Below are 26,916 nucleotides of genomic sequence, written 5' to 3' on the forward strand. Positions count from 1 at the left end.
TTGTCATTGTGCAATAACTTTGGCATTTAATGTCGGTCCATAATATAATTTCAGCGATATGGATTAACTATTCATTGATGGGATGCCAATACTGGATTTGTTCTTTCTGCTTGGACAAAACTTCGGTCCAATGATCCAAACCTCGCCCTCTTGCAAACATGAATGATCCAAGGACAATGCGCCCAGCGGATTGATCTGAAAATTAAATTGATTTTTTCCTCAATCCAATGTTTCGTAATTTAGAAATGAGAATAAGAAAGGAGTTTTGTTTGTTTAACCACTTCAACCCTAGGAGACGAGTTTTTTCATACCTTTCACCCCTAGTAACCGCGAATTTTTACCTCCCTTGAGCCCGAAATTTTTATCTACTGCATGACGTTAATTCCTGGGCCATGAATTAAAAAATGGTGTTCCCACCGGAATTATTCTGGACACTTTTTTATGAAAATTGATGTGAATAACCTTTCAAGAAGGGATTTTGAGTTATAATTTGCATTTTTGAGTTGTGGCGAACCACCAATGTTTATAGCCGAAAATAGCCGAATTTTAAAAATGATTGTAATTGCATGAAAAGTTAGACAAGCATGGAGTAATACTTGCATAATAGTACGTAAACTCGCAAATATTGATTATAGCGCCTAAAGCGCCTTAGGAGCCGATTTTGGGCGGGAAAACCAAAATCCTTACAATGACTTTAAATAGACAGCAATGGCAATGAATAATTATCCCGTGAGAGGAAATTGCTCGAAAATAGACTATGGCGCATCTGGTGAATAGAAATCAATTTAAAGCGGGAAAATTAAATTCTACTAATTCCTGCAATCTCTTAATTTTTAATTTTCCCGCCCAAAAGATATTTCAGCGGCACCCGATACGTAATCATTAATTTTGACGTAGTTTACCCTACTGGCAAGATTATTTGTGGCCTATAATTAAATCCATGCAATGATGGAATTCAACCAACTTTTAGTTTTCTCGCCCAAAACGCCCGTTTGTGCTACATGCGAGCAAAACAATTTCTCTAATCTTATCGTAAAGCGTTGTTGAAATAAATCGGTGTCGAAATTTCCGTGCAAAAAACAGTTTTCAACTCGGCGTGTTGGCTAGATATAGCCACTTGGCTATTAATTTATTTTGCATCCCTTTCTAATGTTATTTCCTAACAGAAAATTTATCTTCCCGCCTAAAGGGCGGGTTGTTGACTCATAACTCTTGCTTTGCTTTGCTTGGAGAGGCAATGACCTAATTTTTTCCGGATACGACACATAGTCGTAGACCGGTGTGAACGGAAAATACGCCACATAGTCGTATCCGTTGTCAAGGGTCAATACGACACATCGTCGTATTCCGGTGCCAAGGGAACTTACGCCACATGGTCGTACTCGGCGTAAAGGTTAAATACGCCACATAGTCGTTATAGGGGCGAAGTGGTTAAAGATCTAAGGGCAAAGCAAATAAATGAAAGTAAATATGTGCACATACTCCTGCTCTCCCCAAAACGACAAATAATCTGGGCTGAAATTGCATTTTGACATACATAAAATATAAATACAACAAGGTTTCTTTGAAACTGGTAAATTGCTGCATCAATCGTACATAGTACTTAATATCTTTACAAGTATTTAGATGGGGTTAAGACAGATTTTAATATGTGTGCGTCATAGCTGTGTATCTACTTTTCGATGTTATTCGACTAGCTGAAATGTACATATGAGAAGAGGGGAAGGAATCACATTTTTGCGAGAAGCACTCACTTGCTATTATTGGAAAGTTGTGTCTATTGTTATCGAAAAGGACAACAACGAAAAGATTTATTGTTACAAAAAAAAGAAAGGGGAAAAATTAGGAGAAAACTCGGGAAAAATTATGTTTTGATGCTAGATTTATTATTGTTAAAAGTTGTGGTTGAATTAGCTTTATTTGAAGAATAAAAGAGGGGAAAAGCATTGTGTCGTGTAGGACAGAGATTAGAGTAACGATGTAAAAAACAGAAAAGTGAGCATACCCTGACCAATTATACCTTTGTTATAACCGGGTTGAGAGTACATGAACTGTATCGTGACACTCGTCGTGTCTAGCATTTCTGGTCCCAATTTGAAATTGAAGCTCTCGTTAAAACTTGCACGACATCCCAACAACTGAAATTAATAAGATATCTCACATGTTGAACAACATGAAACAACAGGGAAAGCTCGTCCCAAGGTCGCAGATTTGGTTGAAGACACGTGGAGAAAGCACGAGACCAATTTTTTTGTTTCACTAACGACCCAACCAACTAGCCGAATATCATTATCTTCGCTACACTACATAGGCTTGGGCCATTCGTTATTTGTATAGCAATATTTCTTACACACCATCACAGTATCCGTCTTCTTGGTTTTCAGGACCTTTGTATTCTGGGATAGGCTAATCTTTGCGTACAACCCGGATGCAGATTCCTTCGACTGGAATGGAAAAGGAAACATTCACTTTATTTAATGTACATACATCCATCTACAAAACAACGAAAATGATTGAAACGAGTAAAACATTTTGATTTTGCCTTAGGGATAATGTGAAGTAGAGCATACATGTGTGCATACATATAGGTACATACACACTCGAGTTTTGAATCATCTGTGTTCCAAAATATTTTTATTCTCTATTACATGGAAACCTATCATTTTTGCTTTTAGAGATGTATGTTGTATTACCAAAGTTGAATACACCCTGAATATGTTAACTGTTCGTTAAGGCCATCAGAAGAAGCTGCCAACAACGTCTCATCCAAACAACACGGGTCAAACTTCATCTCGAAAGTTGTAATGTAATAAATGTTAATATCCCACAAAATTTCTGGTATTTCATCAAGGGTTTCCAGTATACTTGTGCAATGTTACGTTTAGTGTGTTCACCCGGAGTATATGACAACTCTAAATAGGCACATGAACTAATTTGATTAAAACTAACTAAACTTACTTTGATCCCTTTGGCTTCGAATACAATGACTGTAAGCCTGGATATGTTCCCGTTGTAGCAGAGAGACACCGAAACTTCACTGCTCGGTGAAAGTTCTCCAATCTCTCGCACCAGATCTTCTTTGAATACCTGTGAAACGGTGCAGAAATGAAATAAACCACAACATTTACAAGAACGCATATGTACAAGGCTCAATTTTCCAGCACAATTTTGTGAACTTCCTTCCAGGTAGTTTATTCTACGGGATTTGGCTGACGGATAGGAAATCATTTCACAACACACAGCAAAACTGACAAGGAAATTTCTTGCGTGAGCAACCATGCAAATCTGCAAACTGAATTCTGTCCTTCATTATTAATTATTTAGTAAGCCAAGCTCAACTCGTGCCATTGGTCCAAAAATAATGATGAACCTGAATGGATACGATACAAATGGTGCATGGCTGCGTAACGTCTCGATTTCAGGTTTACTCGGAAATATCTATTTTACTTTGAGAATGAGGGAAATGATTAAATGAGAGAAAGTTGCGACATGTCGAAGGTAGCAATAAATAATACTTCCAAAAGAAATCGTGTAATAGCTCATCTCTCAAATTATGAGATTATGAGAGCTTTTCTACTATTGCGTTCTATATTTTTGAAAAATTGTTTTGCACAGTGATTGGAAATCCCAGCTGGAATTAAATTACATCAGGTACCTGCTTGCCAAATGACCAATCTATATCCTTCAAAGGTTGAGTTATATATCCAATCATGGGATGCCGTTTGCTCCCATCGTCCGAGTCGTAGAAACATAGCTTGAGAGATCGTTCCTTCAGCGATGACAGGGATACCTGCAAAAAAGTGCGAAGAGAAATTTGAGATACATATAGGTCATTCTTTTTTAGTAAAATTTTATTATCGTTTTGTGATAATAAGAGTGATGTCCTTCGTTCAGTTTCTTTAGTTTTAGCCTATACGAAGTAAATTGAATTTCTCCTATTGGGCTATATTGAGCTTATTAAACATAAATGTTAAACACGTACGTATGTACAAGTATAAATGTCCGTATTATAATTTATAATTAATTAATGACATTCAAACGAGAAGACTCATCTAAAACTTGTGATGGCTTACACTTCCGGAAGATGACAAGTTTGATAACCTTTCACTGCTCCACGAGGAGTCATATCGATCTTTGAAACGCTATCACCACCCAAAACACAAGCAATTGAGATTCCGAAATTGTTTTGTTCGTCAGCACAATATTGTAATGTGACAGGTTTATGATGTTCAGAAAGCTCTCCCCTATCTCCAAACTTTCATCAACTTCCTGAACCGAAAACAGTGGCATGGCCATTCAGTTTCAAAGGGACTTCATCCTACGCAGTTGAAGAAACACATTCATAACGATTTCAAATCTCAATGTAGATCAATTTTCATTGTAGACATTCCTCCTCATTCACATTCTCCCTTTGACAGCCTCGTGGTGTTGTTGAACGAACTGGACTCGTGCAAAGTCCAGGCAAAGAATAAGACCTGCATATCTGCCAAGGTCTGCACAACGAATGAGAAAAACAAGGCGAAACTACCTGCTGACTTTCACTTCTATGTTTGCAAGTGAAAACAAAGACTCGACGTACCCCGTAAACCTGATCCTTTGAGGTCTTTGATATATTTGTTGGGAAAGGAAATGGGAAATTTACTTTGAGATTAGCTCTTAACTTCATCAGAGGAACGAATGCACACAAATTGTGTGAAACAACAAAAGCACAATATCTGATGTCATGTCACCAACAAGGTGACACGTGCTACGTTGAGACTTTTTTTTACCACGTTTCACGTGCCTGAATTCTTTCCTATAAAATCCTGTCAGGAGATTTGAGGTACAGTATCATTTGTATTTTTTGGCAATTTAATGAAGCAACGATTCCTGGCCTCCAAATTATTTGTAATGCTTTCACCTCATTAGATTGAATTCATTTTTTTTGCAATTCGGAGCTCTTTCAATCAATATAATCGAGTAAAACTTTAACCTTTCATCTTAAACGAGTTAAAATGCATTCATATTTAGTACCTCATTACAAAAGTATTACAATTTATCGGGGAAAATGAACCGATATTTACAAGTTCAGAAACTAGATTTGCATAATATATGTGCATAGACCTACATGTACATGTTCAACTATGTACATACGAATATCTTCCGCCTGCAAGTCAGGAGGGAAACAAACATTGCTATGCAAGTAACAGGCGAGACAGCGAGGAATAAATTGGCCTTACCTGGAAACCAAACGTTTCATTGAACTGGGGATTTCTTGTCGCCTTTTTCGGTTTCGTCTGCAGCGTTCGTCGTTCGTCTGGGAAGAGGGTGATGCGCACGAAGGGGCTGAGGGACGAGGAAGCAGCGCTGCTCCCCCCGTGACTCCGAGCCTCCGACAAATTTCTCGCCTTGATCAGCGTGACCAGCAACCTCTCGGACATCATCTCGTACTCCAGAGCATACCACACACGCCCAAAATGGTTCGCTGGGTAGTCAACCTCATCGTCCTCCGTCTCGGGCGTCGACTTGTACAGCTCTGGGTTGAGTCCGCCCAAACAACCCGCTCCTGAAATGCATCCAGATACATGGATAATTAGTTCATTTCTAAAACAGTCGACCATGTGAAGGACGAGGTCATATATCGTGCTTATGTTGCGCATGTTAATAGGGAGAGGTCTGAATGTCACTACTTTTCATTACATATTTTACGGATGTTCCATTATAAAAATTCCATGGCCATGGTTAATATGAAAAGACACGTGAAGCATCAACTGTCAGATTACGTTCATAATGGATATTAAAAGTGGATGAATAATTTTTAGTCATTTCTGAGCATATCTATGCATATTCTCATTTTCCTTTTGTATGAGGCACGTAAAATAGTAAAATCGAGAGTGGCAAACTATTTAATTAACTTTCCAATAGTACAGCATCTCATGTCATTCATATTCTCATTTTTTAAGCATATTTACTCATTCAGCTATGTATTCACAACATAGTATACATAGGCAATGACGAGGCTAAAGTCAAAAGGGAGCAGTCGTAATGAAAAATGGCATAAAGCAAAAAGGCTTCAAACACTTTCCAGCAAAGTGTTTTTTTACAACTGATGGTCAAGTCAAAAGATCACTTAATTGGAAGTTGATCTTGATCAGGCCAATATTTTGTTTATCTGAGGCAAACACGTGCCGATTGTAGTTAGTTTCAAGATTTTGTTTGATGTAGTAAATAATTAGCCTTGACCGTGACTGCTACAATCACGTAAGTTCTGAGTGATCAATATTTCATCTGCACTATGTGTGTGCTCGTAAGTGCTCACAGACAATGGCTAGATAACTGGAATAAGCTAAGCTCCGTATTTTTAACATTGGGGAATCACAACAATAAAATGCCCAGCCATGTCGAACGGTAAGTGAAGCATCAAGGTTTTATATCATTTGGCATTTTATATTAACTTCCTGGATGTGTATCTACTATACTCAATCGTTGTGTGTTCTGTAAAGGTATTGTGTCGAGGTTGTTATAACCATGTGCAAAAGTAAAGGAGGTAATATGCCAGTTATTCGCAAACTGGGCTGATTCACATTTCCGCAGTAGATTTGCTGAAACGTCCATCTGTGTCAAAGGCAATGTAACTCAATTTCTCAAAATGTTATTAAAAGTTGTTGAAGGGTGAAAAAATTACAGGAGTGGCAGCATTCAGTTATTTTTTTCCCAAACTGTCATAACCCCATTTTACGTCTTTCAAGACATAAGGGAATTCAATCAGTGAAAGTAGGAGTGAAAGTATGAGCAAATTCCATTAATACCGAGTCTAAATGCGCCTGGCTCAATTGGAACACGTGTCAAGGTTAAAAATTAATTTCAAGATTAGTTCAGTTTCTTAGGTTTGACTCTAATGATTTTTAGACTAATGAAATCCTGCATAAGAAGAAGAACTACATATGCAGTGAGTTAAAGATAATTTCAACTATGTATTTAGTTTGGTCGTACTTTGCCTCACCCAAACTTGAAGGTGAGACAACATACAGGTTTATATGCATATGCTTGTGTACTTGTTGTAAATATATGTGGATGTAATTCACAGAATTTATAAACATTCAGCCATCTGCAGCTAGATATGTATGTCAACACTTCAACATCACAATTTCCTTCGTTACTTTCAATCAACAAAATGGAACTTTCACCAAAGCGTCATTTTAAATTACACCGATTTGCACTATGCTGACGAAGGTGCTTTCCTGCTGTAAAAGTGGATGTGAGTTCTTTCAATTACTTGACACACACATACATCCATTAACGGCTTTTCCGCATCTGTCCATAATTAAATTACGGGTGAGGGAAATATAACCAAAAATTTGCATTAAAATGCCTTGCTGTGACAGATGACAAGTGCATGCGGAGTGGTTGGATTACGACGAATGTTGGCGGATGAACAAAGGACATCCTTCTCCCTTTTGTATGCAGTGTCATGTACGTAAAACCTTTCCTCGAGTTCTGCCCACATATTTCTGTCTAAATTAGGATTCATTTCTTCAAAATTCTCGCCCACGGTATTGGTCAACGATATTAGAGTTACCTATTTTTCCGCATAGAACTTCCAGAAATAGAACTTCCAGCTAGCAACAGTTCAATCCCAATGTGTGGGTGGAATATACATGTTTACAAATATATCACATAAATATCGACTAGGTGCTTATTGATGGCATTGATCAACTGCCAGACTCATCTTTATTCATAGGTGATCATCACTAACAAACAACCTCCCACGATAAATGTGAAAGCGCAATATATTTCAAACTAGCAACATTAATGTGCACACCTCATAATAAATGATGCGACTAATAAAAAAAGGAAAAGTTGCAGTAATTATGCGCATATGACGAGTTGGACATAACTCCGTTAAACCAACCTATTTAATTGTGGCATGAATAGTGTGCGAATGTTGAATCTAATAATTCTAAGTGAGCGAACTCACTACATTTGCCATACGTAAACTGTCGTTCTGGTTGAGAGAGTTTGAAAGAGGTTGGTGTAAGCTCGAGAATAATGGGCCACGTATATTTTCAAAGGGTTGCATGGCCAAGTTTGCGACGAGATTCTTTTGTGTCACTTTTGGAAGAGATCCACGCCTTGCTTACACAACCCAAAAGAACCAGCACCAGAGAGTCGCAGTCTCTGGACACACAAAACTGACACACTTATTCTTCATCCTCGTGCATTTTGCTCGCTTTCACTCTGCCATTCCAGGCAGGCAAGTCGGGAGATGAACGATTTTCTCGCCGTCATCATCCCTCTCTCTCATTCGGCCCATGCAGCAGTTTACCTTTGATTTGGTTGGGCGACCGTGGGTGCACTAACCGTGAAAACCGTGAAAAGTATGAGCACGGTGGATGTAGCAGTTCAATTCAGGCCTTGAATAAAAAACGAGTAATGGCTATAACACGTTGTGAAACGTAATGTCGATTATGATTGAACAGCAATTTGCACTCTTTGAGTTAGTGCTGATCATAAATAAAAGATATAAAAGTCTCCTGCCTGACACTTTGGGGGGCATGATTGAAAAAAGCACAAGTCTACATTTATTGACAGGAACATGAATGATGCATTATAGTGAAAATCAAATTTATCACTGTAATATATTTGCGATCAACTTTACGAGTTGAACCTTTAAAGTATTGCACAATTTTTTTAACAAAAAAGTTGCAGGAATATGAATTCATTTTAGTGCGCACGTGAAAAGCCTCATCTCATGATATCCTAGGTGCATGTGTGCGTAAGTGTATTCATTAAAATGCAAATTGATCTTGACTCAATTCATAAAGTAAAAGTATACTATTTATCCATATGTATAGGCAATGTGCTCGCTAATGATGCAAGGAGGACCCAAGAATTATAAGTTTGGTTACATAACGACATAAAAGGGCATTAATTTGTTTTACTCGCAAAGGAAGCATACACTTTGAAAGCATGCTCTTTGGTAACATAATATTAGGATATTTCTTGAATGTTAACGAGCACCTGTATTATTGACAACTTGCATGGATTATGCACCACCAATCAATACATACTTCGTTCCTTTCACAAACCATAAGAATTTTCATGCTCCTATACAGGTGGCTAAAATCATGTATGTCACATGATGTACTGAAAGCGTAATGAAATCAAAATTATCAAGGAGAAAGTAATATTTCTTACGCAGCAAAATTCACTTCAAATGAATCAGCATAAATGTGAGATTAACAGTAATAATTTGAACAATGGCTGAAATTTGCAATGACATCCTGCGTGGTTTAGTGTCAAGTTAATTAAGGCGTGGAGTTCATAGAGATGAAAGGAACATCAATTAATCACGAGGCGTTGTTCTCCATTCTTGTTCACTATGTGAAACACTAATGCCTGGCTTTGCTCAATTTTCCCGATGGCAAACGTACAACGTGTACGTAATACAGATAATGCATCGTAGTTTTTTTTTGCATCAGGAGCGAGTTCACCAACCTAACCGCATACTGATTGAAACTGTAATTTTCTTCAGGTGAAAGCGAGCTGGCTCTTGGAATGGGAATTTGGAAGAGTATTTACTTAATGATCATTCCTTATGCTCCACTTTTACTCTTTTTAAAGAGGTTTTATTTTACATGTTCGACATTTGCATTATACCGTATTCCTAATTATATGGAGGTATATATGCATATATTTATATATGTAAGTTGAGAAATTAGTGCTTGAGAGTAGGAGAATTATATGCCCTCTCTGGTTTTGCGTAACTCCAAGTAATTCAATAGAATTGTTGCGAAAATACACATCTTGTATATTCAATTTCTTCATCCTTCTTCTTCAGTTTTGTGTGTAAAAATATGTAGGCATGAGTCATTAGTGAAATAAAAATAAGCTACCAAGATATCTAAGTAAACTAACGATAAGTAATGATGACGAACAAGAAATGAATAAATAAATGAATATATTGTACGTTTAAGGAAACTAGAATCCAATTGGGTGAGCTATTACGCATTAGTATTTATCTGGATTACTGTAGGAATTGGCGTAAAATTTTTGAGGAAGTAGAAATTTGGAGGTTGAAAGCTCTAGACGGACGGAAGGTCGTTTGTGGGGGATATTAGTGAAAAAGTTGACTGTTACCCGAGCTGTCGGCGGCGGAGCTCCTGCTGAAGAAAATGGGGGATGGCGTGTTTGTTCTGGAGTTTGATGGTTCCGTCTCGGACCTTGAGCCGGAGAGGCTCCCAGGACTGGATTCTCCCGAGTTAATCCCCTTTCTGCCAAACGTTGGTGTGAGAGGGCTTAACGTTTGAGGCACATGGAACTCTATCTCCTTCGTTCTGTTCAAACAAACCAAGAGCACTTTAAATCATCTCCATCTTCAAGTACACCTCATCACAATTATCTTTGCTTCTATATGTACTTAGCAATTTGATGGCAGAGTTTACAGCACGTGACGAACTGGTAAAACTCAAAACTCGTTCATATGCATCTTTTATCTGCTATTTATAGTTCTTTCATTATCATTTTATTAGCGTAGGCCGTATTTTTTTATGGTGAAAGTCATGTTATTCTTGGTTATTTACCAACCGCACAGGCTTCAGCTAATGTATTATGATACAAAATATTTAATGACTGCATGCATATGTATTCGTGCTTGTGGTGGGTGAAGATACGAAACAAAGTAAGTCTGTTGATAAAGTTAGACTGCTAGGTAACGTTGCCGTCAGTCATATGCCATTAATTCTTGAGAGGTGTGTGCTTAGTAGAGATAAGCCCACCACTCATCGTCATTACATGATCCCGTTATTTCTAACGACCAAATATCAAATATTATTTGACTTTAGTGCCGTTCTTCTTATGGGAATAAGAAACTTGCAATTCGGAGAAGTTAATACATGGTTTTGCAATCCATTTATAATTAACTTTCTCCCAGAGACGTCATATTTTTGCTTTCAGATTGCAATTTCAATGCACTAAGACTTAATTATTTTTGAGGTTTTAGTATAATCCTTTGCATGAGATTGATTACAGTCTTGAGGTTGGCGAGTCAGCTCAGGTATCAGTCGCAATGAGCAACGCTTCTTTTACGAGCTGAGATAAAAATCGATAAAACCTGGGGAGATTGCAAAATATCAAAGCATCCACGTGGAGTAAAAACTGTTTGAATTTAATGTTTCGATTCGTATTATGTTCATAGATTCATCTTCTTGCTGTCAGCGGCAATTTGGCTGAACACTCAGCCACTTTGGCCACTTTTTTGTATATTTATAATGTACTTCAAGGGTAGCTATAGGGCTCAACAAGCACTTGTTTCAACTCTTTATCAACGTCCTCGTACCCCATTCAAAATCCTCTCAAATTGTCCGTCTTTTCAATATCTACGTACGTATGTAAGTACTTTCTGGATGCTCGGAAAAAGCTCGCATTATGTTTGCAGAGATTACGTATACAAACTTACCTTTGATCATGGTTTACATTCATGGGGCAAAAATCACGATTCTTTTGTTGATTTAAGCTACAGCCAATATCAATAGCCGTTTTTCTATGAAGTTTATATACAGGTTGAGATTCATCGTCGCTTTCTACTTAACAGTATAGTACGGATGAATAATATTATTTTATAGGATTGGAATCGACAAATTTGATACGATACATGTGTACACAACGTTTCGCCTTGAACTAAGAAATCGCAATTCAAGGTCTGCATTTGGAGAGTAGTAATAATGTAAAGAAATCATTTAGTATTTTCCATAGATGGGACTTATTAGTACCGATCCTCATTAGTTCTTCTTAACAAAGTGGCTGAATTCATAGAATTTCTTATGAACTCAAATGATTTCAGTCAAATAACGTCATCATCAGCAAAAACTTATTTGCTCAGAATAAAAGGCCCTTGCAACTGAAAATTGAAAGTCTGAACTTTGAAATTGTACGGGCATGGGGTTAAAATACATATGTACGTACATAAGTATGAATACATGTGTAATTAGTGTAATCCTGTTTGTAAACTCTACTAGAACAACAACTTTGAGTCTTGTTTGACTCATGTGTACACGTGCAGATTGATTCTGATTTGGATAGGAATTATTATGTTTATGTAAACTTTGCAATTATGGCCAACGGGAATTGAATCCACTTTATTCGCAATCCTTTATGCACTACGTACGCACAAGTCCAACTCATTCGCTAAAAGTTTAAAGTTTGCTTAATTCTACTTCATAATATCAATTTAGTAAAAAAACAATTCCGTCATGGAGGGAGTTACAGTCGCTTGTGGTGAGTATTCACTCTGGACTTTCACTCACAATATTATCTCATGATTTTTGTGGAAATTGAATAGAGAGGAGTGGATGTTACAGCGCTTGAGAATCAATATATGACTCCCTTCCCAGAAAAAAAATGAAGACGACATACAGAGGAAGTCTGTATGGATCAAAATCTCGTATGCGGAAAACAAGAAGATTGTTTTCTACATCATTTCCTACTTTTCATTTTCACATTGGAAAAATAAAGTAAATTGACCGTGACAATAACAGGTCTCAAATAAGGCCGTTCACTCGCCTTGTTTACGTTACTTACTTATGTATGACTTGTGTGGGTCCTCTGTGACGGCAACATGGAGATTGTACATGCTTCGTTACGGTGGGAGAGCATACATTAGTTCGTGTGTCAGGCTACTTAAGTAAGTGGCACTATAACGAGAGAACCAATGGGGGACTAACCTTGGTGAAAGCAGAGACGACAACAAGGACTCCCGAAGACGGTTCTGAGAGCTTTGTCGTTTTAACATAAACGAGTCGTGACTATTTGAGTGGAAGGATGATGAGACAAATTTCCTATCCCGAGGACTGTTTTCTTGGCTGCTACTGCTCTGCGAAATGGAGGTGGACGAAGCTGAAGCCGTTTCTTCAATGCTGATACTTTGACTTCCATAAAGCGTGATTTTTCGCAAGTCCAAGGGTCGGAAATTGCTTTGAAATTTTCGAACAAAGTTTGGTGTTGTTGGTAAAGAGGACGGCGCATTGTTGGTGGGAGGGACAGATGTCTGTCGAACAGCTCCTGAGTGATGATTGTTTTCATACATCATCATCATGAGTAGTATGTCGTAGATAGTTCCTTTTAAAAAATTTGTCAGAGTGGATAGTGGAGTTGCTCTTCTGAATATTAAAGGAATCCAATAAATAGGAATCCAATAAATTGCACTTTCGCTAACTTAATTGTTTTTTGTTGCAAGTAGTCTGGTGGTCGGAGTTTTATGTATGGATGAGTCGTTTACAACCTAGCATTGGATCTATATTGATCGATAAATTGTGCTATCTCGATAAATCATGTAAATGTTCTAGTGCTCGTTTATAGATATATATAGCTAATTAGTTGAAGGTCCAATTATACGCAAACGGAAGTTGTTCCTGAGTTCAATGGGTTTGTCGATTCGTCACGTTCCAAGTTGTCGGTCCAATTTCAAGCCACTCAATCTTCAAACGCCAACTTGGATTGATTCGTAATGCACTGACATGGGTAATTGGTTGACGGCATGGATGAACGTATATGTATGTGCGAAGCAGCGTGTTTATCGTACACATGTATGTACGAGTTGAGATACACGCCGAACTGGAAGAAATTTCAAGTCTTTGAGAAATGGATCAGGTAACACGATAAGGTAAAAGATTGCGTCTCTCAGTCAGAGGTGATGGTGATTGGCTTCATGTCTAGTTCAGCTTTCATAACAAGCTGTTGCTCCCACCATAAAGTTTGCTTAGTTGGTGACGTTGTTGGATATTGGGTGTCCTCGGCGACGACACACACAATGTTATCCTGACCATAAACCTTCGCTTAACCCAACCCGACGTGGCGAGACTTTCTCTCCTGATCCTTGTGATTTACGATTGACCAAGGAGGTCAGCTATGTACATTCCTTGGATTAATTAAGCCACGAATCCCTTAGTTATCAAAGTTGGTTTGACCCTCGCTGAATCCAAGTCTCAAGGTGGTGCAATCAATGCTATATGTACGTGGATAATATAGTTATATAATATGTTTCCTATTCCCCGACAAGTTTCTTGAAGCTGCCAAGAACAGTTTAAGGAGACGGTTGTCTTGATTTAATCCACACATATTTCTCCAACCAAGCACAAAAACCCTCAAAATTAAATTTGAACGTATTCAGAAATGCGATAGAGAGAGAGAGAGAGCACGTCACTTTTTATGAAGAAGTTCGTTGGTCTACCTCAAAGGAACCACAGACTGATAGTTGATCGGAGGTTGGTGGCAGACAGCATTGAGATCAGAGTGGTAGAAAGGCTTCGAGTAAAATGCGAATGTGGAGAAAGTTTGGATTGCAGGTGGATTATATACTCCTCGATTGCCCAGGACGAGAGTCGCACGGGGCAACTCGAGCCCTCGCAACTTTCTCCACTTACAACTTTCTCAACATTCTACGGATTGCTCACACACTTACGCCGCCGTCGTTTCGTACACAAGTTGAATAATTTTGCGAGCATAAACTATGTATATGCACGTCTTTGTCGGTTAACATGCAGCCTTCTTATCCAACCTCATGTTATACAAACTCTCAATAAATCTACAAAATTTGCTATATTCTTGTGGAAGATTCGAAATGCACACACGTGTGATAGTGATGGATGAGTTTCAGGTACTCAAAACTAATAAAAAGTTCAAAGACTTGTAGCAAATCCTTACAATGGAATATCAAACGAAAGAAGGCTGAGGAAAATAGTCATGCACAAGTTATGTGTACAAACGAGGTTGTAATTTTTGCTCCAGTGCGCACAGGAAAATCCACAACACAAATTCTGGTCTCAAAGAGGCTCTTGATTTTATTTGTTGAAAAAAATGAACTTCATAGTCAATTAAGTTGGAAATTTATGAGACAACATTTGTTTGCCCATGGCAAATTGGTTTATTGCTTATTGTGTTAGAAAGTACTTAATTTTGAAACAGCGTCTTGTACGTAAAATAATAAAAATGTGCATATGAGTGTGTCCTTATTATAACCAAAACTTACGGGTAGGATTTGAAGTTTGATGCAAATCAGTATCAACACGAGGACACCGTACACAGGTTTTTTGTGAACTGTATTATTTAATTAGTGTTAATGTAAGTATTCTACTCTTCTAATTTGTTTGAGATTGTCGACCATCTCTATATATCGCTACAATATAGACCTGAAATCCAATGCCAGTGTAAATTTGATATTATATCGTACATATAGTTTAATAGGTATTTAGTTATGCCGTCATCGTTTGATTTTATTAGGAACACTGTAGAATTCCGAAACAGTTATGATGGGAAGGAGGGAAATCAAGAAGTTTCATCGATTAATTCCCGTCTGTCAGTTTAGAAAGTTTCCTTATAACAATGGAACATAACAAGGATGTCTGTCATTACTGGAGACAGAAATTGACGGGAAATACGAGATCCAACCTTTTCTGAAGCAAGTGATAACAAAACAATGGGAACACAACTCAACCAGTCGAATCCGAAAGACCCTGCACAGACTATTGAGAAATAATTGTTTATTTATATAACAACATAGCACACATATATATAAACACATCAGAAACTACTTAATGACAAACCACTTGAGAATTTGTTACTTGCTTCCTACATCGTATTTCAGATTAGCAACTAACAAGTCACAAGCAGACAAATAAAACTCGAAATAACAGCGTCAATTGTGCACCTCCTTTAATAATGCGATGAGATATTTTGCAATAAGACTCGTAATTTATCTCTCAATTTTGCATTTTTTAACCTCGTTGCAGAGCAATTTATTATATGCACTAGAGACATTATAAAAATACATTGCGCAAACTAAGAATTTGTGTTGAATTTAAGTTGGTTAGAATTACTCAATTCAGCCCGGAAAATTAAAATATTAAAGAAAATATTATTATTAGCATTGGGAGCTGAGGGCAATTTTGCAATTTAACAACGTAAAGGAGGCTGAAACTCTGAGATACCATCACTTTAGGTTATATTATATTTCCTCCTTGATAAGGTTGGGATTTATTTTTGATGTAGATTGGAATCGTGATACGATTTAAAAACAGGGAAACAGAATAAGGTCGTCAGTTCTCAATATTTTTGCATTCAAAAGGTCATCCCTAAATTAACACTAAATTTATTGCTGTCAACGAGACTTTGAAGATTATGCCGACCGTGACCTATTTTATGGGCGACCGACATTCCAACAGGAGTCATTCCAACGCCAAACATGCAGCTTAATAATGTGTAGTATGTGGCAATAACAATTCTTGCAGATGTTGACGAGTTATAATATGAATGGCTGTCCATGTTAAGCAAAATTTGAAATTTGGGCAAAATATGTGTGCAATAGTTTGGGAAAATAAGGTAAGATGAATTTATAGATATGTATAAATCGATGCGGTACGAAGATATTTCTTCGCTTGTATCCACTGACCAAAATGATCAGACATCATGAGACCGTTTCCTTCCTTCCCCTTTCCTCGAAATTTGAGAAGGGTTTATTCTGAACGACAATGGAATTGGAAAGCAAATACTTTGGAATAATTCGTTCCTCTTTCCGCTGGGTGCCAACGTATTGAAAGAATTCTATATAGGACTGAGGAGTTGATATGAAGCGGTAAAAGTTATTCCGTTTGCATGAAACCTGGCATCCTTCGTTAGTCTTCTGGTGGCGTCGTAACTGGAAGTACACAACATGAGCTTAGTTGAGCAAGTCGATGTTGTAGCCGAGGTCTGGGGCGTCGGGTGTAAAGATGTATATACGTGAAAAGTTGATCTACTGAGACATCCAGGTGGTTGGAGCAGTTTCGTATATGTATCTTCCTAAGTGCCAATTTCAGGCGAACTCAGGCTCTTCTTGCTTAACACACGCAAATGAAGGAGGTTCTTGTACCGCTACATATACTTTTCTCCCTTTACCTCCACTCAAGGAGTTCTCCTTGGCTTTCTTTAATCTACGGGATCATGCAATTCCACCTCGTCCCTTCCCAAGTAAATGCAATGTCACTCACTAGTTCGTTTGGTAGAGGGAAAGTCCATATCAACCAGCAAAAACGTGAGAATGGTTATATACATAGTTGTGTTTGCCGTATTTGCTCTTCTCTTTCTCAATCAAATGAAGTACTACCTGCTGGCTCAGCTCTGTAGATAATTTCTTCCTTCTTTCTCGCTTGTTTGCAGGCGAAGAAGACGCGATGGGATGGTCGCGGATGGCTGCACTAGGCACCACACACTACTGCCGGAGTGAAAGATGAATCAATTGCTGCCACGTGCCAATTTAATGAACACTCTTCACGCTGAGATGATTAAATGTGGTTTCGAAACGCTGATAATAACAACTGCATAAATAAACGCTGCTCTTCTACTTGCACACATTGTGTGATGCGAATGTGCGACCAAAAGTTGTCAAAAATATTAGTATACGCTCATATTGAATTAAGAGGCGGATGTGAGCAGAGTGGCAAATGAATGTTGGCATATTTAATGCAATTGATCGCCGGAATTCCCATTACTCCCATCACACATTCCACCACGTTTTTTGCGCTCATATCGTCGTTAAAGGTCGGGAATGGTGTACCATAGGACATAACCTTGACGCTTTTCAAGTGACGGTGAAAGTACAATTTTGTCGACGAAAATAAAAAGGTGACATAACTAAAATTTCTGAATAACATGTACGTGGCAAGCACTTATCACTTGCATTATATATTATATCAAGGCAGTACGTAAATACATGCATATGTATGTACATACTTAGTACATCTGCTACCTATCTGGAGTTCGTAGCATACACATACGTATGTATGTAAATACATGGGTGCATGCATACGTGGAATGGCATGCATACCTATTGATTAAGAATTGATTTAGAAAGCCTGCTGCAATATTTACCTCGCAGAGAGCACAGTTCTTCCTGTAATACCAACCAAGTTCTTTTATCTCATCTATCCAATCGAATTTTTGAAAGGAAGTCGAGCAAGCAGGAAGAACAACGAAAAAAATAGCTACCACGTGCCATTATACATTATGCACTGACGTAAACCTGGCATTCACGAAAAAATTTCAATCCTTCTCAGAATCAAAAAAACATTTTCATTTATGTACTCATCCCTTGCGAAAAGAGAAGTTGTGTATGTACTTCAAACGAGTCAAATATTTATTAATGAGTAACTCGGAAATTTGTAACTTGTCTTCGTAGTTCTTACCAAATGTTTTCAAATGTTTCCAAATGTTTTCTCATTATCACATAATCTTGAATCGGATAGGGTTGAGTGAGGAATTACGTATGAGAAGGAACTTTTTTAGATGATTAGTGCATAACCAAAAAGTTGTGGATATTTGCATATCTCGTGTTGAAACCGTATTTTTCATAACCAATTATGACTTACGATTGTAGTTCAGGTCTCGTCGCGGGTTGGAAAGTTGGGTTCTGGAATACTTTTAATTAGCTCAAGATAAACGGGCATGTTCATAATTGCATTAAACTTGTCGACCTACGAGACTACGTAACACTGGGCTTAATGCATATATAATCAGCCGTGATAAAGGTAAATTTTAATCACAATGGGACAGATTTCCACGTGCAAAGTCGGTACGAAAAGTAAAAATTTTAAACGTGATGAGGAAATTGGTTATCATACAGCAGGCAATCCTGTCAAGACCAGAGCAGGAAACATCTTCCGTCGTCGTTTGTCCACACCAGATTTGCGAAACTAAAAGTTTGTTCCAACTTGTTTGTAACCCTGCAAATACGTCAAGTCTGGGAAGCGTGGAAACTTTTTCACCCTTGAATCTGGGATCCAGGAGAATTCCTCTTAAATAATGGATGTTATTGTGTAGAGAAGCAAAGTAGAAAACACAGTTGGCACTCTGGGGGGCTCAATCCTTGTCGAAAAATATACTGCTAAAAAATTGCCACTTTTGTGTTCGCCGAACTTCAAACACTGCTTCATGCTGAGGCCTAACCACCAAAATTTGTATTCACACTGAATCCTCTACCTCCAATCGGTATTTATGCACGTCTTTTTTGTTATAAACTATTCCACATATCTTCCTTTAACCTGATTTTGTTATCCTAATTTGTAACGTGCATGGATATATGCATTAGGCATAACATGAACGTGTTGTCATCATCATTGGATGTTTCCAATATATCATATTTTACCCATTGTTGTATAAAAGAATGAAAATGGATTTGGTCCCACGACAGTATTGGAATTGTACATATTTCATTTCTTTTGAGCATCTCAGTCAAATATGCATGTACATGAGCAGCAGAACAATGTCTACTTGGATAATAAGGCGAGGTCTTTGAAACCCAATCGAATTTCCCTTAGAACTAAATAGATCAATTTTTTGGGGAATGTGGATGAAGGGCGAAAACAAAGAGCAATAGATCGATAGAAATCAGCAACAAGTGATGCTCCGTAGAAGGGCCAACTTTCTCTGGTCATGTTGAAATGAAAGCCTTCCTTACATTTTCTATTCTTTCCTGGGAACGGGGAAAATTGGGAATCGTGTAACAAACATGCATTCATACACGAAGGAAAATTTGAGCCGAGTCGATTTTCATGGTCGGAGACAGGAAGCGGATCTGGGGTTGAGCCTGGGAGAATGCGGGTTTGTAGAGAACGTAACTTTCTCCACAGATTTGCGACAGATGGAGCGCTGCATATCACAATCGTTTTCAATCTTCTGTTACAATTCGGATATGACATTGACGAGGAGAAGAGCATATCAACAGGTGAAGAATGCATGTAGGCATATGTAATCCGATTGAACTAAAAAAATGTAATCCCATTCAAAATAGGATAGGTGATGGGAATATCGGTGGTTATAATATAAAGCCAGAATTTATACATTTTATGCTACATATAAATATACTCAAATTGACATACATTGACGAGCCTATTCGACAATATTTGACATATTCCAAAATGATATGTACTTTCTCCAATGTCACAAACGTTGTTATTTAGTTTATTAAATATTATGTCCTCAGAATCCATGCATTCTTCTTCAAAGTTGAGTTGAGCTATCATTTCAAGGAATGTAAAGACATGTATGATGAAGATATTTGAGTAGATTATTTCGAAAGCAATCATCTCGCATTTCCAATTACACAAATAATTTACAAACTCTCTCTCCATGTGTTTGTAAATCCTTTAAAATGTAGCATGTAGCGTATATGTACATATCTTTGATGTCTTAATTAACTTGCTTCTACAGTTTCATGATTTTGTTACGTATATTATTGATACTTCAAATAAAGATGATTAGTGCGTGATTGTTGCTTTCATCTGTGGGATGAAAACCCCACCACTGCACCAATAAGTTACGTGGTATCCTAAGCTAACGAATATATTATGAGACAATCAATAAGGCTTGTGACATCTTAGGCTTACGTATAAAAAATAAATCCTTATCATACAAATCACGTTCATGCAAGGAGGGGAAGCTCTACAACAACAGTGTGGATAAGGATATTGATTGATAATCTGTAGGACGTACCCCAGGGGCAGAATGAGTCGGTCTTGATAAGTCCGGTTTGGACTCATGGGTGACAAATTTGTGGGCGTGGCATCGTCACTTTTGATTCGACACCTCTCACTGAAGCACTCCCAATCCAGGCTGAGTGACGAGCCGGATGGCGATGGGCCTTCCATGGAGGGATTTATGACTGTCACTGTGAGCTTTGGAGGAAGCTTTCTCTGCTTCGTCGGCTCCACCCTTAGCATGAATTTTATTTGCAGTTGTATGTAAATGCACGTCGGTAAGAACAAAAGTCTATTTTCCGAAATATTTATTCATGCACCGAGAGGGGTTTAGTTAGTCTATATTTAGTTTAAATTCTTGGAACCTCACTTTGCAAGGCGACTGAAACACTCTCCGTCTGCGTGGAATCAATCAGAAATTACGACTTGTACCAGGTCCTTCGTATTTGTAATCATCTCACAATTCGGATCACATACATACATAGCTCACGCTGCTATGTTGCGCTTGAGGTTTCTAGAGAATGACTAGACTAGAAAACTAATCATCGTCAGTGGAAAACTAGAGTTGAAGCCCAAAATCAAATCTGAAGAGAGGATGCAGAGAAAGTACGTACATGGACGATGATGGCAAATCCGGATGTTTTTTCTTTTACGGTTCGTAACATAAAACAATCAACGACGAACTCTTCAATCTTGTTATTTCTTCCGCTCACTTCCAATAATGATTTGACAGTAGCTGCAGGTCCTCCGTCGAATGGATTAGTACACGATTTGCAGTTTAATTGAACTATTTTCGAGAAAGTCACGAACTTTTTAATCCCAAATCTAAACTTATTTTCTTGGGTCAAAGTTAGCGATAACGCATTCTATGCACGATGATAAACTGTGTTTTATTTTTCAGCAATTACTTTTTTAGAAGTAATTAACTTTCAACTAACCTGACATAGATTATTACTCTATAGGTGCCGAACTAAATGTCATTACCAGATTGCAGATAAAAAAAAGTAGTCTACATAGGTACGAAAAGCGTGATAAAACACAGAGGGAATCGTTTTGTAGTTCAGCCAATTCAATAAAGAAGGACACTCTTTAATTAATTGGGCAATTTCTGTGAGCATGCCACAGACTGAGGAGTCGGTACATGCGACAGCTTCCAACTCCCTGCTTTCTCTTCGTGATTATGTATAAGAGATGGAGGACGCCTGTAGCACAAGCCAACTATGCCAATTACTGTCCCCGTTTATATGAAAATGTCTCGTCCTTCACTCGATCCACTTTAAAACTGCCAAAATCTACGAGTTTATCTATGCAGAGATATTAGTTTCAAGTTCACAAACAGTAAACTCGAAAGTAATTAGAATTTAAAAGCAATCCGTTTGATTTGGAATAATGTCTGTTTTATGATATCATCAATAACGATGCTCGTCCATCTTGCACAAAATCTCAACTGAAACGAGTCTATTTCTCCCAATTTGTTCCTCTGTCAGTCAGATATTTCCAAGTTGTGCAGTGTACACTGGAGAAGCCGAGTTTTGTTTGACATGGAGAAAATATTGTCGACTGACTGGAGCAGGCTGGAGACTATTCTCATATGTTGGTACTTGTCACACCCATCATCAAACTGTATGGTTTTGAAAATGTTTTTCACTCGTCCGAGATAAAAGTTTTTGAGGGTTTGTGGTTTGGTTGGTGGTTTACTGGGATCAACTCCAGCCACACGAGAACCTGGTCCTTATTTCCTTTCAACTAAAACAAACCCAGGAGAAGATGCTACCGACAACTTTCTCGATACAATAGTAACCACTACCACTTTACTCGACAGAAGAAAGGAAGCATTTGCGGTCGGGCGGACTCCCTGCCCTCGAAATAATATGTATGTACACATCTACGTCAGAATGACACTTTTAGCAACGGAACCTCTTCCGCTAGGTAGATGCAAAGTAGTTTATTTTGGTAGAGAGAAAGAGAGAGAACCACACGGGACAAAAGCAAACAGGGCCACGGACAACATCCACCGCAACAACAACAACTTGAATTTTAATCAGGTTCGTTAAAAGAAAATTAAGCTTTAGACCAAAACTGTGCACAAATACACTCAGGCAGAGTGATTTAGTAACGACCAATTTCGGCCATAAATTCTTTGACACAAATGCGATTGGATTTGATGGCTCGAATTTACGTATGTAGGCGACCTTTGCATCCTAGAAAGATGGTGGAGAAAGGCACACCGAATAAATATTAGTACTACAAGTACTATTTGTATGACGGACACTTGTACCCAAAGCAATAATACGCGCACAGAAGATCGCAAAACGTCAAGTAGTCTGCTGTCCGGAGGGTGACTGACTCTGCAGGGACAGCTTTCTCGCCCTATTCCCACACACAAAATCCTTTCAGAGAGGACATTCAAGAAGACTAAAAATATATTTTGCCCAGATTTACACTGTGAGATGAGATGAGAGAAGACCCAGAGAGTTCCCAAATTCTAATCAGAATCAGGTGCATCTGATGTGAAGCGTATAAGGGGAGACACGACTCGCATCGGGTATTCATATTCACAATACCCCTTTTCTCCGACATGGTCTTTCTTTAGAGAAAGCCCACCGTGTGTTTCTGTCTCATTGGGCATTGACTTGTGTCGACATCACTTCCATTGAAATGGAAAGTAAACTGTGACATGGGAGGATGAACTTTCGCTAAAATATGGATCCTGTGTTCATACTAAAAAGTAGGAATATTCAGGAGCTTACTCATGAATGAATTTCAATGAATCTTAATTACATGGTGATGGTATAGTCTCAGTTGCGCAAAACTATGTACATGCATAGATATTGCATTTACATTTGTTTGAGCAGAAACCGTAATAATTTTAACCTCGGGCAATTTATTGCCACTATATTACATTTGTGCATGACAAATGTTTAAATTCCCAGACACGAACCGCTCATATACACAAGTTTTAACCGTCAGTTAGAACTTTAATAATTTGATCGAGATTAATTAACATAAAGCTTACGCCACTTACCGCTTGGTTTAATGAATTGTTTGTGTGATTACTTTTAATTAAAGCCCAAAACCAGGTCAAAGTTTAAATGCAAACTAAATAATTAAATATGAGTTGAAATTTTGAATCTGCACGGGCATGATCGATATTGCCAAAGTCAAAATAATTTTCCCACAAAGCAAGCCATTATTTTGGAGAAACCTCACGACATGGCTCCAGCGATTTTAGAGATACTGGTAAAATACACAAAAATATGGACGAATTCGCACTGCGGTTCGATATACATTGTTGTACATATGTAGTATCTCGGTACGTGTACGTGTATTCCAAGTTGGAGGGAGTTGGTAGAGTTTCGGTGGATTAGTTCAATTAAGGGAAAGGAGAAAATTGTATGTGTAACTACAAACACGATGGAAAATAGTGAGAATGGTGGAAATACAGCTAAAACATAGATACTTACATGGGCAGGTAATCTCCAACACGGGGTTACATATGGGATGCATGATTTCATGAACAGAATTGGATTACCTGGAAACATTGGATGGCTGCACCCCTCCGACAACAGGTGTTTCCGGGCTGAGACAATTATTTCTCAGCTTTGAATGCCAACGAATGCCGTCCATGTTGATAGATTGTCCACTATAAGCTGTTCCGTCACTTATTACTGTTTGTTCGTTTTTTTCGACTGCTCAATTTATTTGCATTCGAATGTCTGCTTCGCTGGACGACGTCTTATGTATCAAAATGTCAAACTTTGAAGAAAGTTTATCCAACATTGGAGAAAATATAGACTTATGTATACACAAAAGTTGGTATTATTTGTAATAGAGGATACGAAACGGTGGGCTTTACCAAGTATATACACACATAAGGTTTTCTGCTAATCTGTTGGTATTTTCGTACTGAATTATTTCGTTATGTTCGTTCGTATAGATATTCTTCAATATGACCAAATCCCAAACTCATTAGCTTTTTTAGTTTTAAAGTTTATGTCTGCTTTCTGTTTGGGCTTAGATTTTTAGTTTTATATAAATATTTGCAGGTTCTACAAAGATATTTGTAGATATCAGTTTTTATCGTTTTTTTACGAAATGAAAAATCATAAATAGAATTAACTCTCGTTAAACGAATATGGCTTTTACACAAAGGTGAACCAACTCATGGACAATGATCTTCAAAAGGAAGAAATAATCTCCGGTTGGTCTGGCTTGTCCTTGCAAACAAATTAATTTGATGTCTTTCTTTGTGGTTCGACACGAACGTGTAGCAGAAGCAGTTTCTGAAGTTGGATGGATGGATGAACGCTGGGTTAAATCTCACTTTTCGATGTACCTTTTCAAACTCACTCTAATGGACACACAAAGTCCACGTTAAACACGACCTGACTTTCCTCGACTGTTTCCTCTGAGGATGTGCACGAGTCTGTGTGCCTACCAAGTATAAAAGCTTTGTTCTTTGTGGATGGGATGACAAAATTCTGAGATTTTCCAAAGAGCCATCGCCACCCAATTAAAATCAAAGTAAACAATTAATTAGTGCCTGCTTTCTTTTGGAGATTGTTCAAGAGGAAAATGGTGAGAATTGAATCAGAGTTTACTTACTTGCATGAAAATTGCTATTTCACCACACCATTTACCCAGGCAAAGTGTCAGCAAATTTTGAAAACAGGAGGAAAACAATATCGTTAAGTGAGCACTTCACTTCTCGCTGTTGTGTACAGAACTTTTAACGGCAGCCTATTATGTATCACATCATCATGCCCTTTCCACTTCATTACAGTCTAAAAGCTAAAAATAAAAGTTTGTGAATTTGGTTAGCCAAAGGACTATAAATTGTGCACGTGCGGATACCTTTCGCTCACTATATGTAAGTATGTAGCACCTGAACAGGTCTGAGATGCCGTGCATGTGCAGGTGTTTGTGTACGTGTATCTCTTTTCTCTCTGCGAACTTTCTTACTAGAAATGTCTGCCCGTATTAGTTTAAGGTTTATGGATGAGAAATTTTGATAACGAGCCGTGACGCCACGTATGTATTTACTTCTTGCCCCCAAGACTAGCAATATCTCCACTTTCACAAAGTGTATTAGTGCACATATAATAATAATATTCAACTCGTTGGAACGAGGACTGTGTCAAATGGCGAATCTCTGGCTCATGAGTGAGGTAGTTAATTCTGCATGGAAAGTTGTGAACTGAGTTGGTTAGGATTTTATGCAGTCGTAGGAAAGGCAGTTGTGTTGCTGGTGAAAGTCTCAAATTCAGTTCTTCGTTGTGCCTGTGTTGAAATCCGTCCGTCGGTCATAAGGGCTGTGTGACTTTTAAAAGCACAAACGAGCGAACGAACGAACGAACGCACGAAATGATATTTGAAGTTTCACAATCCTTCTCCTCTCACAAGCTCGTCCTCTTGTGATGTTGGATTTGTGCCGAATTTATGTTTGCTTAGTAGTCGGATGCAAACCAACCGAGGGTAACGAAAACATGCTGTTGTAACGACAACTGCCTCATTTCTATTTGATGAAGATAGTGAGTAATGGAAGGAAGCCCTCCACGTCGGTGGCTACATAATGGAGAAAGCCAAGTGCTCCATTTGATACTGGTCATTTAAGCGAGGTGCGATTCAGAGAATGGAATATGGATGTTGTTTCAGACCTCGTGGATACGTCAGCAAGAGGGCTCGCATTCTATTGGGTGATAGGTCATTCGTTCTATGAGTTACCAACACTTTCTTTATGAGAATGGGAGAGACTATGGTTAATTGATTACAGGATAAGTATCCTGGTTCTCGAGATGAAATGGAGAGGCAACTAATAGGGAAACCATCTCAAATTAATCCAAGCAAACTCATTAGTTGTCATCAGGGGTGACAGTGTTTAGCCAATTAAGAACCCCACTCGAGTCAACGGCTCTTTCCGTCTTTATATTTACACGGTTGTACGGTATACACATATTTCAATATTCATTCCCATACATATAAATGTATTTATATATGTAGTTTGCTACATTTATACAATTGTATATACATACCTAGATATCGAATATGAGTATATTCATTATCTGTATTTGGTTTTCATTTAGTTTAGTTTGTACCAATGTTAAGCACCAGAACCACATCGTCTTTAAATATAATGTGCATTGGGATGACGATAATGAAATAATTGGACCATAGGGTGGTAGGAGATCTTTAATCAATAGGAGCATATGTACATATGTGCATACATATACTTGTACATATGATCGGCTTGTGGTTACAATGTGTGTTGCCATCTCAAATAAGCTCATTTTGTTTCGAGTGATCCACTCCTGCCTACTCAATATCTGAGACCGTCGTCAATTACGTCGCAAGTCGAAATATTTACTTTGATTATCCCACTAAAGGTCAATTTACGGCCAGGGCGGAAACATTAGAGCTTTCTCCAAGCTACAGA

The 26,916-nt window shown here is 38.1% G+C and overlaps 1 protein-coding gene across 3 annotated transcripts; it reads right to left on the minus strand.

Moving 5' to 3' along the window:
- LOC110842093 (synaptotagmin-15) lies at positions 1-25,672 on the minus strand. Of its 3 annotated transcripts, none has more exons than XM_035846130.1 (8): positions 24,016-25,672; positions 10,120-10,316; positions 5,220-5,545; positions 3,656-3,790; positions 2,959-3,087; positions 2,355-2,444; positions 2,006-2,138; positions 1-195 (listed from the first exon to the last, which is right to left on the minus strand). In XM_035846130.1, the coding sequence occupies exons 1-8, from the start codon at positions 24,108-24,110 to the stop codon at positions 68-70; spliced, it is 1,233 nt and encodes a 410-aa protein (XP_035702023.1). In that variant the 5' UTR covers positions 24,111-25,672; the 3' UTR covers positions 1-67. The 3 variants fall into 3 exon arrangements, with proteins under 3 accessions (XP_035702023.1, XP_035702022.1, XP_035702021.1); XM_035846129.1 differs by lacking the exon at positions 24,016-25,672 and adding an exon at positions 12,702-14,279 and having other exon boundaries at positions 2,021-2,138; XM_035846128.1 differs by lacking the exon at positions 24,016-25,672 and adding an exon at positions 12,702-14,279.
- Between the last annotated feature and the right edge of the window lie 1,244 nt (positions 25,673-26,916).

The sequence above is a fragment of the Folsomia candida genome, unplaced genomic scaffold (assembly GCF_002217175.1).
Source record: "Folsomia candida strain VU population unplaced genomic scaffold, ASM221717v1 Fcan01_Sc001, whole genome shotgun sequence".
NCBI classification, from domain to species: domain Eukaryota; kingdom Metazoa; phylum Arthropoda; class Collembola; order Entomobryomorpha; family Isotomidae; genus Folsomia; species Folsomia candida.

Bases quoted from the DNA above. Each gene is read 5' to 3' on its own strand.
- LOC110842093 (XM_035846128.1), bottom strand. From the start codon at position 13,072: ATGATGATGATGTATGAAAACAATCATCACTCAGGAGCTGTTCGACAG. The intron at 5,546-10,119 runs GTAACAGTCAAC...GATGCATTTCAG, and splicing joins CTCCGCCGCCGACAGCTCGG to GAGCGGGTTGTTTGGGCGGA. The intron at 2,139-2,354 runs GTGTGTAAGAAA...TATTAATTTCAG, and splicing joins AGAAGACGGATACTGTGATG to TTGTTGGGATGTCGTGCAAG.